Consider the following 14446-nt stretch of genomic DNA (forward strand, 5'->3'; position numbering starts at 1 on the left):
CACCCCTCAACCTGTCACTCCATGGCCTTACACACAGCCCTGCCCAGCTTTCCTGTAGGTCCCTTCAGGTATTGGAAGGGGCTTTAAGGTCTGCCCAGAGCCCTGTCTTCTCCAGGCTGAACACAACTCTCTCAGCCTGTCTGTGGAGGAGAGATGCTCCAGCCCTCTGATCATCCTTGTGGCCTCCTCTGGACCTGCTCCAACAGGTCCATGTCCTCCTTGTGCTGAGGGCTCCAGAGCTGGACACAGCACTGCAGGAGGGGTCTCACCAGAATCACCAGAAGGGGAGAATCCCATCTCTCAATCTGCCACACTTCTGGTGATGCAGCCCAGGATGCAACTGGCCTTCTGGGCTGCAAGTGCACGTTGTAGACTCCTGTCCAGCTTTTCATCCATCAATAGCCCCAAGTCTTTTTCCACAGGGCTATCATCCCCCAGCTTGTGTTCATCACAAGGATTATCCCAACCCACGTGCAGGACCTGGCACTTGTCCTTGATGAATTTCATGAGGCATGCATAGCCCCAGCTCTCCAGCTGGTCCAGGTTTCCCTGGATGACCCCCCGCACCTCTGGTGTGTTGACTGCACCACTCTGCTTGGTGTCATCTGCCAACGTGGTGTCCTCAATCACACTGTGTCACTGATGAAGACATTAAACAACACTGGTCCCACTACAGACCCCTGAGGGACACCACCCACCCTTCTCCACCTGGACATCGAGCCATTGGCCAACTGACCTTCTGGATGTGACCATGCAGCCAGTTCCTTATTCACTGGACAGTCCACCCATCAAATCCATGATGGCAGATGGAGCCCAAAGTCATCAATTAAATGAACTGAGTGTTTTAGGGGATGGCCCATAGACTGAGGGAATGATACTGGTGGGAGGCAGGGGGTTGTGTGTGAGATACCTGGGTGGCTGCAGTGGGGTGTGTGGGGTGTGAGTGAGGGATGGGGGTGTGTTTGGCTAGGGTATAGATAATTTGCAGCAGATGTTGGGGTGGACAACAGAACAGGTGACCCCAACTAACCAAAAGGCTACTCCATACCATGACACCGTGCTCAGTAGGAAGGGGGCTGGTCAGGGAGGGACACGCTGCTCCAGGATGTGCAGCTCAGGGGTGGTTTGGGGAGGAGCTGCCTTTGTGTATCACCAGGTCTGTGTATTTTGCTATAAAGTCCTGTTGTTAGTGGTCTCTCTCTGCTGTCCCAGTGAACTGTCCTTATCCCAACCCATGAGGTTTGCCTTTGGCTCCCTGTTCTCCTTCCCATACTGCCTGGAAGGGTGGGTGGAGGGGGTGTGTGAGCCACACGGTGCTCAGCTGCTGGCTGGGGCTAAACACAAGCAGCTATTTTGTTCCCTCCAGGGGTTATGAAACACAGCTTGCAAGCAGCAGCATCTCTGAACTGTATTTTAATGAAATCTGGTTCTTTAGTTTCTGCTGGCCACCAGAAAAGATGTCTTCTTCCTCCTTAATATAAAGCTCAGCTTCTACAGAAGGATGAGTTTACCCCAAAGCACCAGTGTGCCATCTCAACTAGCACAACCTCTGATTCATGGAAGAAATCCAAGAATACTGTTGGAGCTTGTTACTACATTTAAGGGACGCTGCCCTGCTGCCCTGGAAGGTGCCCAGGGGGGTGGGGATGCTGCTTACCTTTGTTCATGCTAGGATGTCTGCACACAGACCCTGAATGACAGCAGCCAGTCTCACTGTGTGCTGTCACAAGGACCTGGAATTCAGGGAATAAGCAGGACTGTAGAACTTGGGAGTTTCTCCAGGACTATCAACAACTTGTGCTTAAGATTTCCTGTGCAATAGATGTTTAATTTTTGGAAATTGTTTTGCAAAAACATCTGTAACCTACTCAGCTGTTGAAGAACCCCACTGGTCCATTTCATCTCGTGTTCCTGAAGGTGGGCAGCTCTGGCTCACACTCTTATTTCTTCAGACCACCAGGTTGCAGGGGCTTTCAGATTCCTAAGCACCAAGTTCGTGGACATCATGTCCTGGCAGAACTGAGAAGCTGGCCAGGCAGTGAACTCAAGCCAGATCATCTTGGCTGTGGTTGCCAGTGCTCTGCTTGGAGCTGTAGTGCAGCCCTTGGAGGGGGGAGGAGGAGGGAAAGGCATTGTCTTTGCTGCTGACCCAGGGTCCAAGGTGAACTCAACAGTGCAGAGCTCCAAAGGGTTCAAACTGCAGCACTCAGTAAAAAGTCATCTGGAAGAGTAAGTTGATCAAAGCAACAGAAACCTGAGGGGGTGAGGACAGAACAGAGGGGCACTTTATTTTCAGCTGTCTGCAGAGTTCTTCTGCCACTGCAAAGATGTCTCAAAGACACAGCAGCAGAAGTGAGCAGTAAGGTGACCACTAGAGAAGAACCTGAAGTCCAGTGTCTCCCTCCAGTGATCACAACCCACTGCAAGCAGCCTGGGAGGCTCTTCTTTCCTGAAGGACCCTCAGCCTCTGACTTAGCATGGTGACAATCCCACCTGCTCACAGAGACCTCACATCTGGGACCCTCACAGCACTGCCAAGTGCCAATCCCCAAACCCCTCAGTCATGGAGATTTTGCCCCTCCACTCATGCTCACACAGCAACTGTGGTTTGGTCTCCTCCTGTGCAGCTCAAATTCCTGATCTGGCTTTCTCTAGCCCAAGTTCAGAACCTCTGAACTCTGAGTCCTGACTTCTTCTTCTGCACTCAAGGCTGATTTTTACATTGCTGCCATGTTCATACTTGAGACAACGTGCTAGGCAGGATGTTCTGGTCTTCCAGGTTTAGCAAATGAATATACTCCAGATGCAAAAAGGACATTCCCACTTTGATCTTACACACAGCAACCCTTCCAGATCAGGCACAGTTCCTATTTCTTTTAAAAATAAGTATTTATAAAAAAAAAAAAGGAAGAGACTGGAGAACTACAGTGTTAAAAATCCTCCTGCCAAGAGCACAGATCTCTTTTGCATGTCAAGTCACAACAACAGGTTGTACACCAACACAAGTACTGTCTGAAAACCACTCTCCTTGGTGAGCTGCCAGAGTTCTCTGCTGCAGGAATCCACATCTCCCACTGCAGCAACCAGCTCCTCCACTTCTCCAGGGCTCGTGCTGAGGCTGCTCAATCTCCTTTGGTGATCAGGTCCTCGATATACGCGTCCAGCTCATCATCTGTGTTAATATCAATGTCCTGAAACCAGAGGCACAAGAAATACCAGGGGAAGATCAACCTTGAAGAACACTGCATGAATGGACAAGTGCAAGGATGCACAACAGCCCCTGCAACACCTGCCCTGGTCAGCCTTTCTGCCTCAACTCCCAGCACCCTCCAGCTGCTGACATCTGCACCACCAGCTGTCCCTGTCAGAATCTGATGGACAATGGCTGGAGATCAGTCAGCACTTGACAGCCAAGCAGTGCACTCAGGCTGATTTATTTATTGTGCTGGTCAGGGCCATGTTAGGATTGGGGTTTTTTTGGTTTAAATGTGCATGTTCCACATGCAGCTGGTTCTGGCTGCTTTTCCATTGGGTGGTCTTCATTTTATTTAAAGTATTTTTAAAGTGTATTTGCTTAAAGCTTTTATTTAAATACATTTCCTATTTCAATGTAATAATAGTATAATAAACAGCTTTCATAACATTTTCATATGATTTGTTTAAAGGTCTAGGTTTCTAGGGTTCAGAATCTGGCACCAGCTTTCTGCCCAAGAAATTCTCTGCCTGTACCTGTGGAAATTCTCCTGTACCCCCATGTTTCACAGCAGGAAGTGGAAAACAACAAGAAGCTGTGCACCATGTCTATGCAATGAAGGATCTATCTGTGCAAGTCAACATGCATCACCCCAAAGACACAGATCCCAAGAGGTGGGCAGCAACAGCAGCTGTGTACTCAGCTGGTTCTGAGAGTCTAAGCCCAAACTGCACCCAAAGCTGGGGGAGGTTCCTGGAGCAGCTCTGGTTTCACAGCCCTTCCTCACCCACCTCCTGCACTTTCTGCAGAAGGGCCACAATGTTAGTCCTCAGCTTCTGCAGCTTCTCCTCTGTCTCCCTCAGCTTCCTCTCCGAGTTGCGGAGGTTTTCCTCACAGGCTCTTGCCCGGGCGTCAGCACGTGTCTGATAGGAATTGCACAGGTTCTGCAGCCCTACCTCATACTGTCTGAAATACTCTTTCTGTAGAAGACAAACCACAACAGAAGACAGGTTAAGAAGAAGCACCCAGTGTCAAGGAAAGCCCAGCACTCACAGCTTGTGCGACTGACCACCGCCAGCCAGTACCGTGTCCCTGCACACCCTGCCCCTGGTGCTGGACCCTGCTCACATTCACATTTCCAGTTTGCCTACTGCAGGCAGCACAACAATCACATGGGTTTTCACATCCCTCAAAAGCAGAGCTGCAATAGAAAGTGCCTGAGTACAGGCTGAGGATGCAGCACATTGCAAAAAGCTGAACCCCAGAGTTAAACTGGAGAAAGATTTGACAGCACACAGACCATTTGGACATCACAGCTTACTACTGCCAGGTAGGACCTTCTACACCTGGAGAGACCTCCAGGCAAGACCAGTGTGTCCTGTGAGAGCAACAGGCCATGTGACACAAGCAGATGCCTGAATCAACAGAGAGAGAGACTGCCAATATACACACTGCAAGTGAGGGAGGGGGGCACTTTGAAGACTACCAAATAAGCAGTGGCTTTTGTCATTTGGTCATCTGTAGGCAGCATTTGTCACCTACAGATAGCTTCTGGAAAGGTCTACTCCTCTGTGCTATGTCAGAGACCATTTCTCTGCATTTCAGCCTGTGTTGGCCCTTCTGATGCCAGGGTGCAGGTACTGATGGGAGGCTCAGCCCCATCTGGTCCTTGCTCAAATAAATGGAGACGCCACCAAAAAAGCCTCAGGGTGTACAGCTGGCTCACAGGTGGTCAGCCTGCTCACCTGGGGCACTGGGTTGGCTTCTTGGTCTCCCCACTGTTTCAGGTTCCATCTGCTGGAGCTCAGGTGTGTGTATGGCTGGGGGCAGAACAAAGAGCCCCCATCCAATTCTACAAACCTCCAACCTCACCTCTCTTTTGTGAAAGCTCAACAGTAGTGGACAAGAAGTCAGGATTGTGAGAGCCAACAGCTTTTCCACACAGATGTATGGTAATTAAAAAGATCTTCAGGCAACAACTGTCTAAAGAGCTCAGGTATGCTTCAGAGGCAATCAGGTTTTTCCTCAGCTATGTCAGTCTGCTGAGGAGCCAAACAACCTTTTGAAAAGCAGTACAATCTTGCATTGAGAGGATGCCATCAGAATGGAATGTGTGGGGAAAAAAACACCCCAAACTTCCTTTTCTGGAAATACTGAACTCACCAAGGGAAAGGCCAACAACCCCTCCGAGCTCATGGAACTCAACTCGTTCTTGGAGATGGGGAAATTGGGAGGTAGGAAGTACCGCAAGCAATTCCTGTGTGGGAAAGGAGAACACAAAGCCAGAACTGGGAGCTGGAAAGATTAAAGCAACCAGCCTGCAGCAGCTCAGAAGACCTGCAATGAACCCACCGAAGGAGCTGGACTAGTAAGTCTACTCTTTCTTGGCTCCTCCTGGAATCAGTTGTGTCTACCTCAATTCCAACAAAGTCTGAGGTAGAATGTGCAGCCACAACCTCCTCTTCTTGCTCCTGTGTATCTGGAGCCTGGTACTCAGGGGAGGGGGGTTTCATCAACCTCACATCCTCACTGCCTTTCTCTACCCTGAAAAAAAAAAAGTATTAAGGGAAAGTTAGATAGCTTTTTCCACATTGCCCATACCCAAAACACCACTGACAGCTTCACCAGAACCTGTATCCAGCTGCTACTCTGAGACCTCTAGATAACACAACAGTTGCTTCCACAGGAACATCTCATGAGAGCAATGGGCAGACCACATGGACTCATCATGCTTATTCCCTACAAAGCAGCTGAGACCTCTAGATAACACAACTGACAGCTTCACCAGAACCTGTATCCAGCTGCTACCCTGAGACCTCTAGATAACACAACAATTGCTTCCCACAGGAACATCTCATGAGAGCCATGGGCAGACCACATGGACTCATCATGCTTATTCCCTACAAAGCAGCTGGAGAGTCTTGAGCGCGCACACACACACACACACACACACACACACACTTCTTGACATGCCACCAACGCATTTGCCTTCAGCATCTGTGGAAGTCAAACTCCTCCTGAAAGCAAAACAAGCCCCCAGAATGCAGGAGGGAGTTACCAGCGATCCCTCGGCGTGGAGTCTGTGGGGACGTAATCGAACTTCACCTTCCAGCGCACAGCGTGCTTGCCCAGCTCCACGGCTGTGACACGGCCCGTGAACCACTCTCTGTTCACACGCACCTCCACGTGCAGCCCTTTGTCTGCAAGGGGGACGAGAGGCAGGGTGTTTGCAAACCTTCAGGTGCTGGAGAGCACATTCTGCAAGAGCTCTAGGGAAAACGGCCACCCTCAGAGGGGAGCGAAGCTGTGAGGATTCCCTCACGTGGTATGTCAATCACCAACAGGCACACGGTTCAGCTCCTCCTCAGAAACAACAGGGTGTAAGGAAACGCTGACAGGACAAGGGGAAACAGTGTGAAGTTGCATCAGGGGAAGATCAGGTTGGGTATTAGTTAAAATTTCTTTACTGAAAGGCTTGGCAAACACTGGAACAGGCTGCCCAGGGAGGTGGTTGAGTCACCATCCCTGGAGGTGCTTAAAGGAAGAGCAGGTATTATACTTGGTGACAAAGTCTGGTGTTGGAACTTGTAAGGCTGGATAGACTGTTGGATTTGATGGTCTTGAAGATCTTTTCCAACAGAAACCATTCTATGAATCTATTAAATGACATGGCATTTTCAGACAGGTTTCTCCTGTACCCCTGGCTGCCTGACATGGGCTTGGGCTGGTCTCCAGGACAATGTGCCATGTGTTCCTAGTGGGTCAATTTCCAGAGAGGTCCTTGGGAACAATCTGAAGAAATGCCCTGCTCTGGCAGAAAGTGCAGTACCATCCTAGCTACAACCTCTTCTGGGAGACCCTCAGCCCTGTTTCTCTAGCAGCAGTGCAGCAGGTCTGGATACAGAGCTCAGAACTTCCCAGCTAACACAGCTCCCAAATCCATTCAGTTGGGAAAGGTGGACGTGACACCAGTCTACACCAGGCAGCCAAGCATCACACCTGTTAAGGTGATGCAGCCCTCAGGTTACAGATCTTCCCATGCAGCAACTGCATCTTGCCCAGTCATGGGGTTCCTGGTGAAAACATGGCATGTGAATGAAGAGTTCTCTCAGGCTTTGGGACCCAAAGTGACTCATTCTTAGTTTAAAAAGCTCATTGTTGAAATCACACATGTAACCAGTGAGTCTGGTCCTGCAACAGTTCTTCTGCACTGTGTTAGACACCTGGGGCAGTTCAAGGATTCACTTCTCACCTTTCTGAGCTTTCCTCAGTTCTGCCAGCTCTTCCTCCCCAGCACTGTCTGTGAGCTGTAAGCAGAGAGCACTCAGTTTATCCCTCCCAACAGTATCGTAAACACTTGGCAAATACCTTCTGCTGGGAAAAGTCAGTGTCCTCTCACCTCTACCACCACCTCACCAACATCCTTCTTCTCATCTTTTACTGCCACAAATTTGCCCCGTTTTGTCTTCTCCTTCTTGTGCTCCCCCTCCTCCTCAGATCCATCCTCCATGGTGTTCAAGGTCCTCTTCCGAGCGGTGGAGGCCTGTTGGAAGCCAACAAGGTCCAGCTGTAATTCCAGCATGGGATCAAGCAAAACCTTTTTTAAACCCACTTACAAATCAATCAATCAATCTCAGCTTCCAGTATTTAATTTGACAGTGAATTAGCTTTTCCAGCAGGTGCTACATGACCATGCAAACACTCACCCCCCTACTCCACATGCTGCTTCTCCTGGGGAAGTAGTGTGGTTTCAGAGGGAAGCCACCAAACAAGCCTTCCCAAGGGATGCACAATGGTACCTTAACCCAGAAGAGAAGCTACCTGGTCCTGCACACACTGCAGCGTGAATCCCATGCGACAGAGTAAGACAAGCTGGGCAGGACAGCAGGTAAGGAGTCCAAGGTTTTTATCCCATTGGGTCTCACCTGTGGGCCTTTGGCAGCAGCAGATTTCTTCTGTGCTGATCCCTTGGCAACTTTTGAACTGTATGTCTCACGTGAGCTTCTGGGGCTCTGTGAGCCAGCAGAGGGTGGTTTCATCGTGGTACCTGGTTTGGCAAGACTTTTTAAAGTGCTGTTAGACTTTCCAGCTGTCATAGTGTACTGATCTATCTTGGAAGTGCTGGCCTCCTCCTTGGTGAGTATGCTTGCCAGTCTGGGAGTGCTGATATTTGGCCAAGCTGCAGGGCTTGGCTTCAGCAGGGGTGTAGGTGGTGCTGGTGGTCTGCTGGGAGCGTTCTTGATTATATCAGGTAGAGGAGGAGAGCGCGGCCGCTGAGGCCGGGTCTGCGACTGGGTGTTCTGAAAGAAATGAGGGTACAGAGAATGACAGAATCATAGGATCACAGAACACCCTGAGCTGGAAGGGACCCATCAGGATCATGGCAGTCCCACTCCTGGCTCCACACAGCCCAGCCCAGTCAGACTGTGGCACTGAGGGCATCGTCCAGATGCTGCTTGAGCTCAGCCCAGCTCGGGGCTGTGACCCCTTCCCTGGGGAGCCTGTGCCAGTGCCTGACCCCCTCTCAGCACAGAACCTCTTCCTGACATCCAACCTAAATCTCCTGTCACAGCTTCATGCTGTTCCCTCAGGTTCTGTCCCTGGCCCCCAAAGAGAGGAGAGAGATCAGCACCTGCCCCTTCACTCCCCCTCATCAGAACACCACAGACCATGATGAGGTCTCCCTTCAGCCTCCTCTTCTCCAGGCTGAACAAACCCAGGGACTTCAGCCTCTCCTCATAAGCCTTCCCCTCCAGACCCTTCCCCATCCTCACTGCCCTCCTCTGGACACTCTCCAATAGTTCTGTGTCCCTCTTGTCCCGTGGTGCCCAAACCTGCCCCAGGACTGGAGGTGAGGCTGCCCCAGCACAGGGCAGAGCAGGACAATCCCCTCCCTGGACCAGCTGGCTGTGTCATGCTTGACAGAGTTGGGCACTGCTTTTCAGAGCAGCTGAGGAAAGTGCAGAAGAGGACAGAGCCCAGGGTGGTACCCACTTACCTCCCCAGCAGGCCGAGTGGTCACTTCAAGGGGCAGTTTCTTTAAGTCAGCTTGAGAGCGAACTGGAGTGGTTTTCTGTTTAAAAATAATAAAACCAATAAAAATCAGCTTTAAAAGCTGCTGGGGCCTGCCTGCACCCAGTCCAGCAAACAGGTTCCCAGTTTAGAATCAACAATTACAAGGTGCATTGTGTGTCCTTCAGGAGACATTCCTTCATCAAAACACGAGCAGCCTCTCCCCTTTTCCTGGCAGGGAATGCAATGCAAGCCAAGATGCTGATTTTGTCTAAAACAAGCCCTACCCATGGAGAGGCACAGGTGGCTTTAGAGCCTGAGCCAGGCAGGACTTGGCACCACCAGGAGGTCACTCAAACCTGCTGTGCTGGAGACCTCCAGACCCACCTGCAAGGCTTCCAGCTTCTCCTGCTGCTGGCGGATCTTCTCTGACAGTTGTTTCTGCTTTTCCTCCTGTGATTTCAAGTCTTTCTTCAGAGTTCCCAGTGGTACCTTCTGCTTCTGCTCCATAGCTTGACACCTAGCATGAAGGGAACGTGAAGCCACCTCAGCAATGACAGCAGAACCTGTGCTGCCTCACACACAGAGCACTACTCCATATCCCTTCTCAAATGCAGCAGAATCAGAGAATCACAGACTAGTCTGGGTTGGAAGGGACCCCAAGGGTCACAGAGCTCCAACCCCCTGCCACAGGCAGGGACACCAACCTCCAGGCCTGGAGCTACACAAGGTTGCCCAGGGCCCCATCCAACCTGGCCCTGAACACCCCCAGGGATGGGGCACCCACCCCCTCTCTGGGCAGCCTGTTCCAGCCCCTCACCACTCTCTCTGGAAAGAACTTCCCCTAATATCTCATCTAAACCTTCCTTCCTTTAGTTTTAATCCATCCCCCTTGTCCTGCCAGTCTCTGCCCTTTAACAAGCTGATTCCCCTCCTGTTTCTCTGCTCCCTTCAGGGACTGGGAGGCTGCAATGAGGTCCCCCCACAGCCTTGTCTTCTCCAGGCTGAACCAGCCCAGCTCCCTCAAACCCCTCAGCAAAAAAACCTCTTCCTTTTCCACAGCCTCAAAAGCAATGGTTTTCTTCTTGGGAAGCACATGTATAGTTGAAGGATCCACAGCAGGGCTCAAACCAAGCTCTCTGCTTTGGGAACTACCAGCTCCGAGCCTACAAGTCAAACACAGCACAGGCACAGCTGCCACTGGCTTTCTGTGCTGCTTCTGAACTTCAGACTTCTGCAGCAGTTTTTCCTTATCAGCTTCTGTCTTTTCATTATCCTTCCTTTTACAGACTTCCCTTCCAGTTAGAAAGGAAAGCTAATTACCAGTAGCCTGCAATTACATGAGCCTTCCCAGCAGAAGAGGCCCTGTGCCTCACTGCCCAAGGCCACAGCATTTTCCTCTGCAACATGCCCTGACTATTTGCTTTTACCACCCTATGCAGCTTATGGCCTACAGAAGAGTGGGGAGTGTCCCACCCCACTGGTCCTCTCAGATGCAGGACCCAGGAGAGTCCTTGAGAGAGGAGGAAAACACAAGCAGGAAGTACATGGAAGCAGACTGGCAAAATCTCCAAACTTCTGGCTCAGCAACTGGCCATTGGGAACGTGGCCAGAGGAAGAGGAGGGGACTGAGGGTTCCCAGGCTCATCTCCTGTCACAGAACAGTCACAGACAGACACACCAGGTCAAAGTCCCAGGGGTGACTGAGACAGGAAAGCAGCAGCACCAAGAAAACTCTTGCACAGGGAAGGAATCCCACTCCTGTGCTGCCCTGGAGCCAAGCTGTTACCAACTCCAACAGCCTGAGGAGAGGTGATTTCATCAAAATCTCCAATCCTGAACCTGCCACCTGATGGGCTACCCACTCATCTGTGAGATACACCCTGTGATCAGCTCAGGAAGCAGCATTTCTCCATCAGCCTCCTCCCAGCTAGAGCCCTTCTGGGGCGTTGTCACACGAGCCATCACTTCCCTGGCTAGGAAGGGATGTCAGCCCTGCAAAAGAGCTGCCTGGCACCACAGCTGCAATTCCCAAAGATAAAGCTGAACAAGTGGCTCCACAGCACGTTTCCCAGCAGAGAAATGCCACCTCCTGTGCCACTGATGGGCTGGGGCTGAAAGCATCCTTAGGTTGTACCTTACAGCCAAGGGAGCATGAAAGCACCCTGAGTTCTGCTGACAGGAGAGAAATAAGACTCCTGGTGCCATCCAAACCCAGAGACTCCATCACTGGGGCAAGTCAGAAGAAAGGAATCACCTTGGAGTCAGAACAGGCACCAAGTCATCCGTGATGCTCAAGGACACCTGAGCCAGAAAGTCATCTTCAGCTGGTGTTTCTGGCATGGTAAATGCCTTTTAGGACCCAAGTGGGTTTCAGGCAGGGAAAGGCAGGAATGGGAGCCTCACACTGGGGTGTGACAGACGTGTTGCCTTCTCTGTGTGGTGCCACATAGTGCTGAGCCCAACATAAACCAGCCCTGGAAGGGATGACTGCTTTACATGACAGAGGTGGAGAAGGGCATTCAGCTCCTGTGACCCAGGACAACATGCCACCAGCAGAACCTGGGGTGGTGAGCAAATCAGAAGGATGGGGAGCAGCTCAGTGCCAACAACAGACACAATGCAGGCAGACAAAACCATCACATGGTCTTCTGATGCCAGGAAAGTGTCTGAACACCAGCTCTGCCAGTGTTTCATTTTCACCTTGGCTGTATGGTTCTGCACAGACCCTCACAGAACACTGGCTTGAGGTCTCCCAGACATGGTGGCAACAGCAGTGCTTCCCAAACCCTCAGTCTTCCTTCAGCCAGTACAAATACCTGGGCCATGTGGTCATGACACAGAGATGAAGGTATCCAAACGCTGTCACAAGGACACAGCAAGAAACATCAGGTAGTATAGCATGTGGAAGGACAGGGACTGCAAGGAAGCCCTGCTTTCTACCAACCACACCAGAGAAGTGCCAGTGCCACTTCTGTGGCAAACCTTTTGCCTTCTCTAAAAGGACACAACTGCACTCACTGCTGGAAAGTGCATATGAGCCTACTCAATCCAAAAACACCCCTGAGTTATTTGTTCTCCCAGAGCAACACTCCTGAGATCCCATGTGAAGACACTGAAATGACCAGAAGTTTGGATTCCCTGTCCAAAGCACCTCACCTGCCGTTTCCCACCACCCTGCCAGGGATGTGGGATGACATGGTGCATGTGCCACACTGTGGAGGGGCTCTAGCTCACTCCAACCAATGTCCCAACATGTTCTCACATAAAACACAGCCAAATGCCTCCAAATTTTCAAGGTATTACAAGCAGAACATTTAAATTCTTCCATTAGTAAATGAAGTTCCTGTTAGGTGACATGATAAAAAAGACCATCTGCACAGGCACAAAAGAACACAGAGAAAACAGTGAATGAGGGAACCTGAGAAACACCCTTCCCTGGCTACCCTCAGGCCATCCCAGGAGCCACCACAGCACATCCAAGGCAATTCCCACAAGCCCAGAGACCCAAAGGCAGCTCAAGGAATTCAAGTTAGGTACTTAGAGGAACAGATACCCCACTGGGACTCTTGCCAGGGCTGTTTCAAGCCAGCCTCAGCCCTAATGTCAAGTCAATGGGAGTGGCTCTCCAAAGGACCTTTTGGACTGATGGGAGGAACGTAAAGCAGGTACAGGAAGGGACTGAGATGATTTGGGGAGAAACAAAAACCAGAGAAGTAAAAGGCTAAAAAGGGCCAGTTGTACATAGAGTTGGCTGGTCACTACACTGGTCTTTGTAGAACACTCTGCTTCTAACCCTCTCCTTGGTGTGTGTGTGGGGGGGTCTGAGTGTCAGCAGCTGGAGCAGGACCACTGGCTGCACAGGCCTATATGCCACCAGCTGCAGTGAGTCCAGGTGTGCACCTGGATGTGAAAAGAGGGCTGAATCTAATGGGGACTTTACTGTCTGGAGTATTGTGAGTGTCAGATGTGAGATTCACAGCACGTGTTGGGCCAGCGAGGGAGCAAGGGGAGGGGTTGCCTAAGGGCAAGCCCACAGGAGCTGACTACTGGAGGGACTGGTGAGCCCTGCCTGACTACTGGAGACAGGTCTGGGGGTGTAGGCAAAGCTGTGGGTGCCTCTAGGCAGGAGGCACCTGGGAAGATGGAGAGTGGCCGGCCTCACTACTGCTTCCACCCAGGGGATGGAGGTGTGGCTGCCTCTCCTACAGCTTTGGCCCTGCCCCAGCAGTGCAGAGCATCCTCAGCACACCCCCAACTCCTTGCAGCTCCACACCCAAACAGCTGGAAAAGCAGGGGAGTCGGTGTAAGTATTCTTCCAGTGCCAAAAAGGAAGAAGCCAGGAAGTCCAAACTTCCCAAGCAGCAGCACCAACACTTCTCTGTAGCCTCTTCAGGCACAGATGTTGAAATTTTTATTGCAATTAGAAGTTACCACCTGGATTCATTTCCTTTCTCTGTGAGGCAAGGCACCTGAATTAAGGCTGAGCAGCATCCCTCTTTATACTACAGAGACAGGCATCAGCTCCTAGTGCTGTCTCTCCCTGGAGAAGCAGCAGCCTGCAGCAGCCACTGTCCTCATTCAAAGAAATGACTAGATTGGACCTAAATTTGGGAACTGTGAAACACATCACTGAAATTAATTCCTGTGTTGTTCCCTCAAGGGTGCAAAATGTCCCTCTTGGGCTCACTGCAACTCAGAGGTGTTGCTGCCATTTGTGCATCTCCTGGGTTGGAGCTATAGCAGCAATAAAGACAACTGCAAAGACCCTACTGACAACACCCTACTTCTAGCCTGTGCTGGCTGTTCTTCAATTGCTGCCTGTGCTACCTGCACTGAAACTGGTGAGCATAAACTCAGGCTGAAGTCATGTTCCCAGTGGCAGTGCAGAAAAACCAAAGAAGAAACTTTATTTCACCAAATCCTGATTAAAACTAATGGAAGGAAGGTTTAGATTAGATATCGGTGGGAAGTTCTTTCCAGAGAGAGTGGTGAGGGGCTGGAACAGACTGCCCAGAGAGGGGGTGGGTGCCCCCCCCCTCTGTGCTGTCCTGCAGGTATTGCACCCCCAAGCCAAACAGCCCACAGGGGTGCCTGAGGCTGTCCCTCCCCAGGGACAGGGCTTTGCACACTCTGCAGTTGGGGTATTGCACAACTGCCCAGCAGTGTGTCAGCTCCAAACACACACCTCACCACAGCTGTTTCACAGCCCATGAGCAGCTCTGAAAGGTACAGGGTTAC

At 51.1% G+C, this 14446-nt stretch overlaps 1 protein-coding gene across 1 annotated transcript in view; it reads right to left on the reverse strand.

Annotated features, from left to right (window-relative positions):
• Positions 1-1435: 1435 nt before the first annotated feature.
• The window catches only part of LOC311198050 (ATPase MORC2-like), a 61095-nt gene continuing 48084 nt past the window's right edge, over positions 1436-14446 (reverse strand). Inside the window, exons 17-26 of the mRNA XM_084271931.1 lie at positions 9593-9725; positions 9192-9266; positions 8119-8493; positions 7593-7736; positions 7446-7500; positions 6252-6393; positions 5546-5737; positions 5357-5450; positions 3985-4173; positions 1436-3191 (exon numbers count right to left, since the gene is read on the reverse strand). Coding sequence (XP_084128057.1) covers positions 3123-3191; positions 3985-4173; positions 5357-5450; positions 5546-5737; positions 6252-6393; positions 7446-7500; positions 7593-7736; positions 8119-8493; positions 9192-9266; positions 9593-9725 — 1468 coding nt within the window. The 3' untranslated portion in view covers positions 1436-3122. The remainder of the gene's footprint in view (positions 3192-3984; positions 4174-5356; positions 5451-5545; positions 5738-6251; positions 6394-7445; positions 7501-7592; positions 7737-8118; positions 8494-9191; positions 9267-9592; positions 9726-14446) is intronic.

This window comes from Gallinula chloropus, assembly GCF_964237585.1.
Source record: "Gallinula chloropus genome assembly, chromosome: 17".
Lineage (NCBI taxonomy): Eukaryota > Metazoa > Chordata > Aves > Gruiformes > Rallidae > Gallinula > Gallinula chloropus.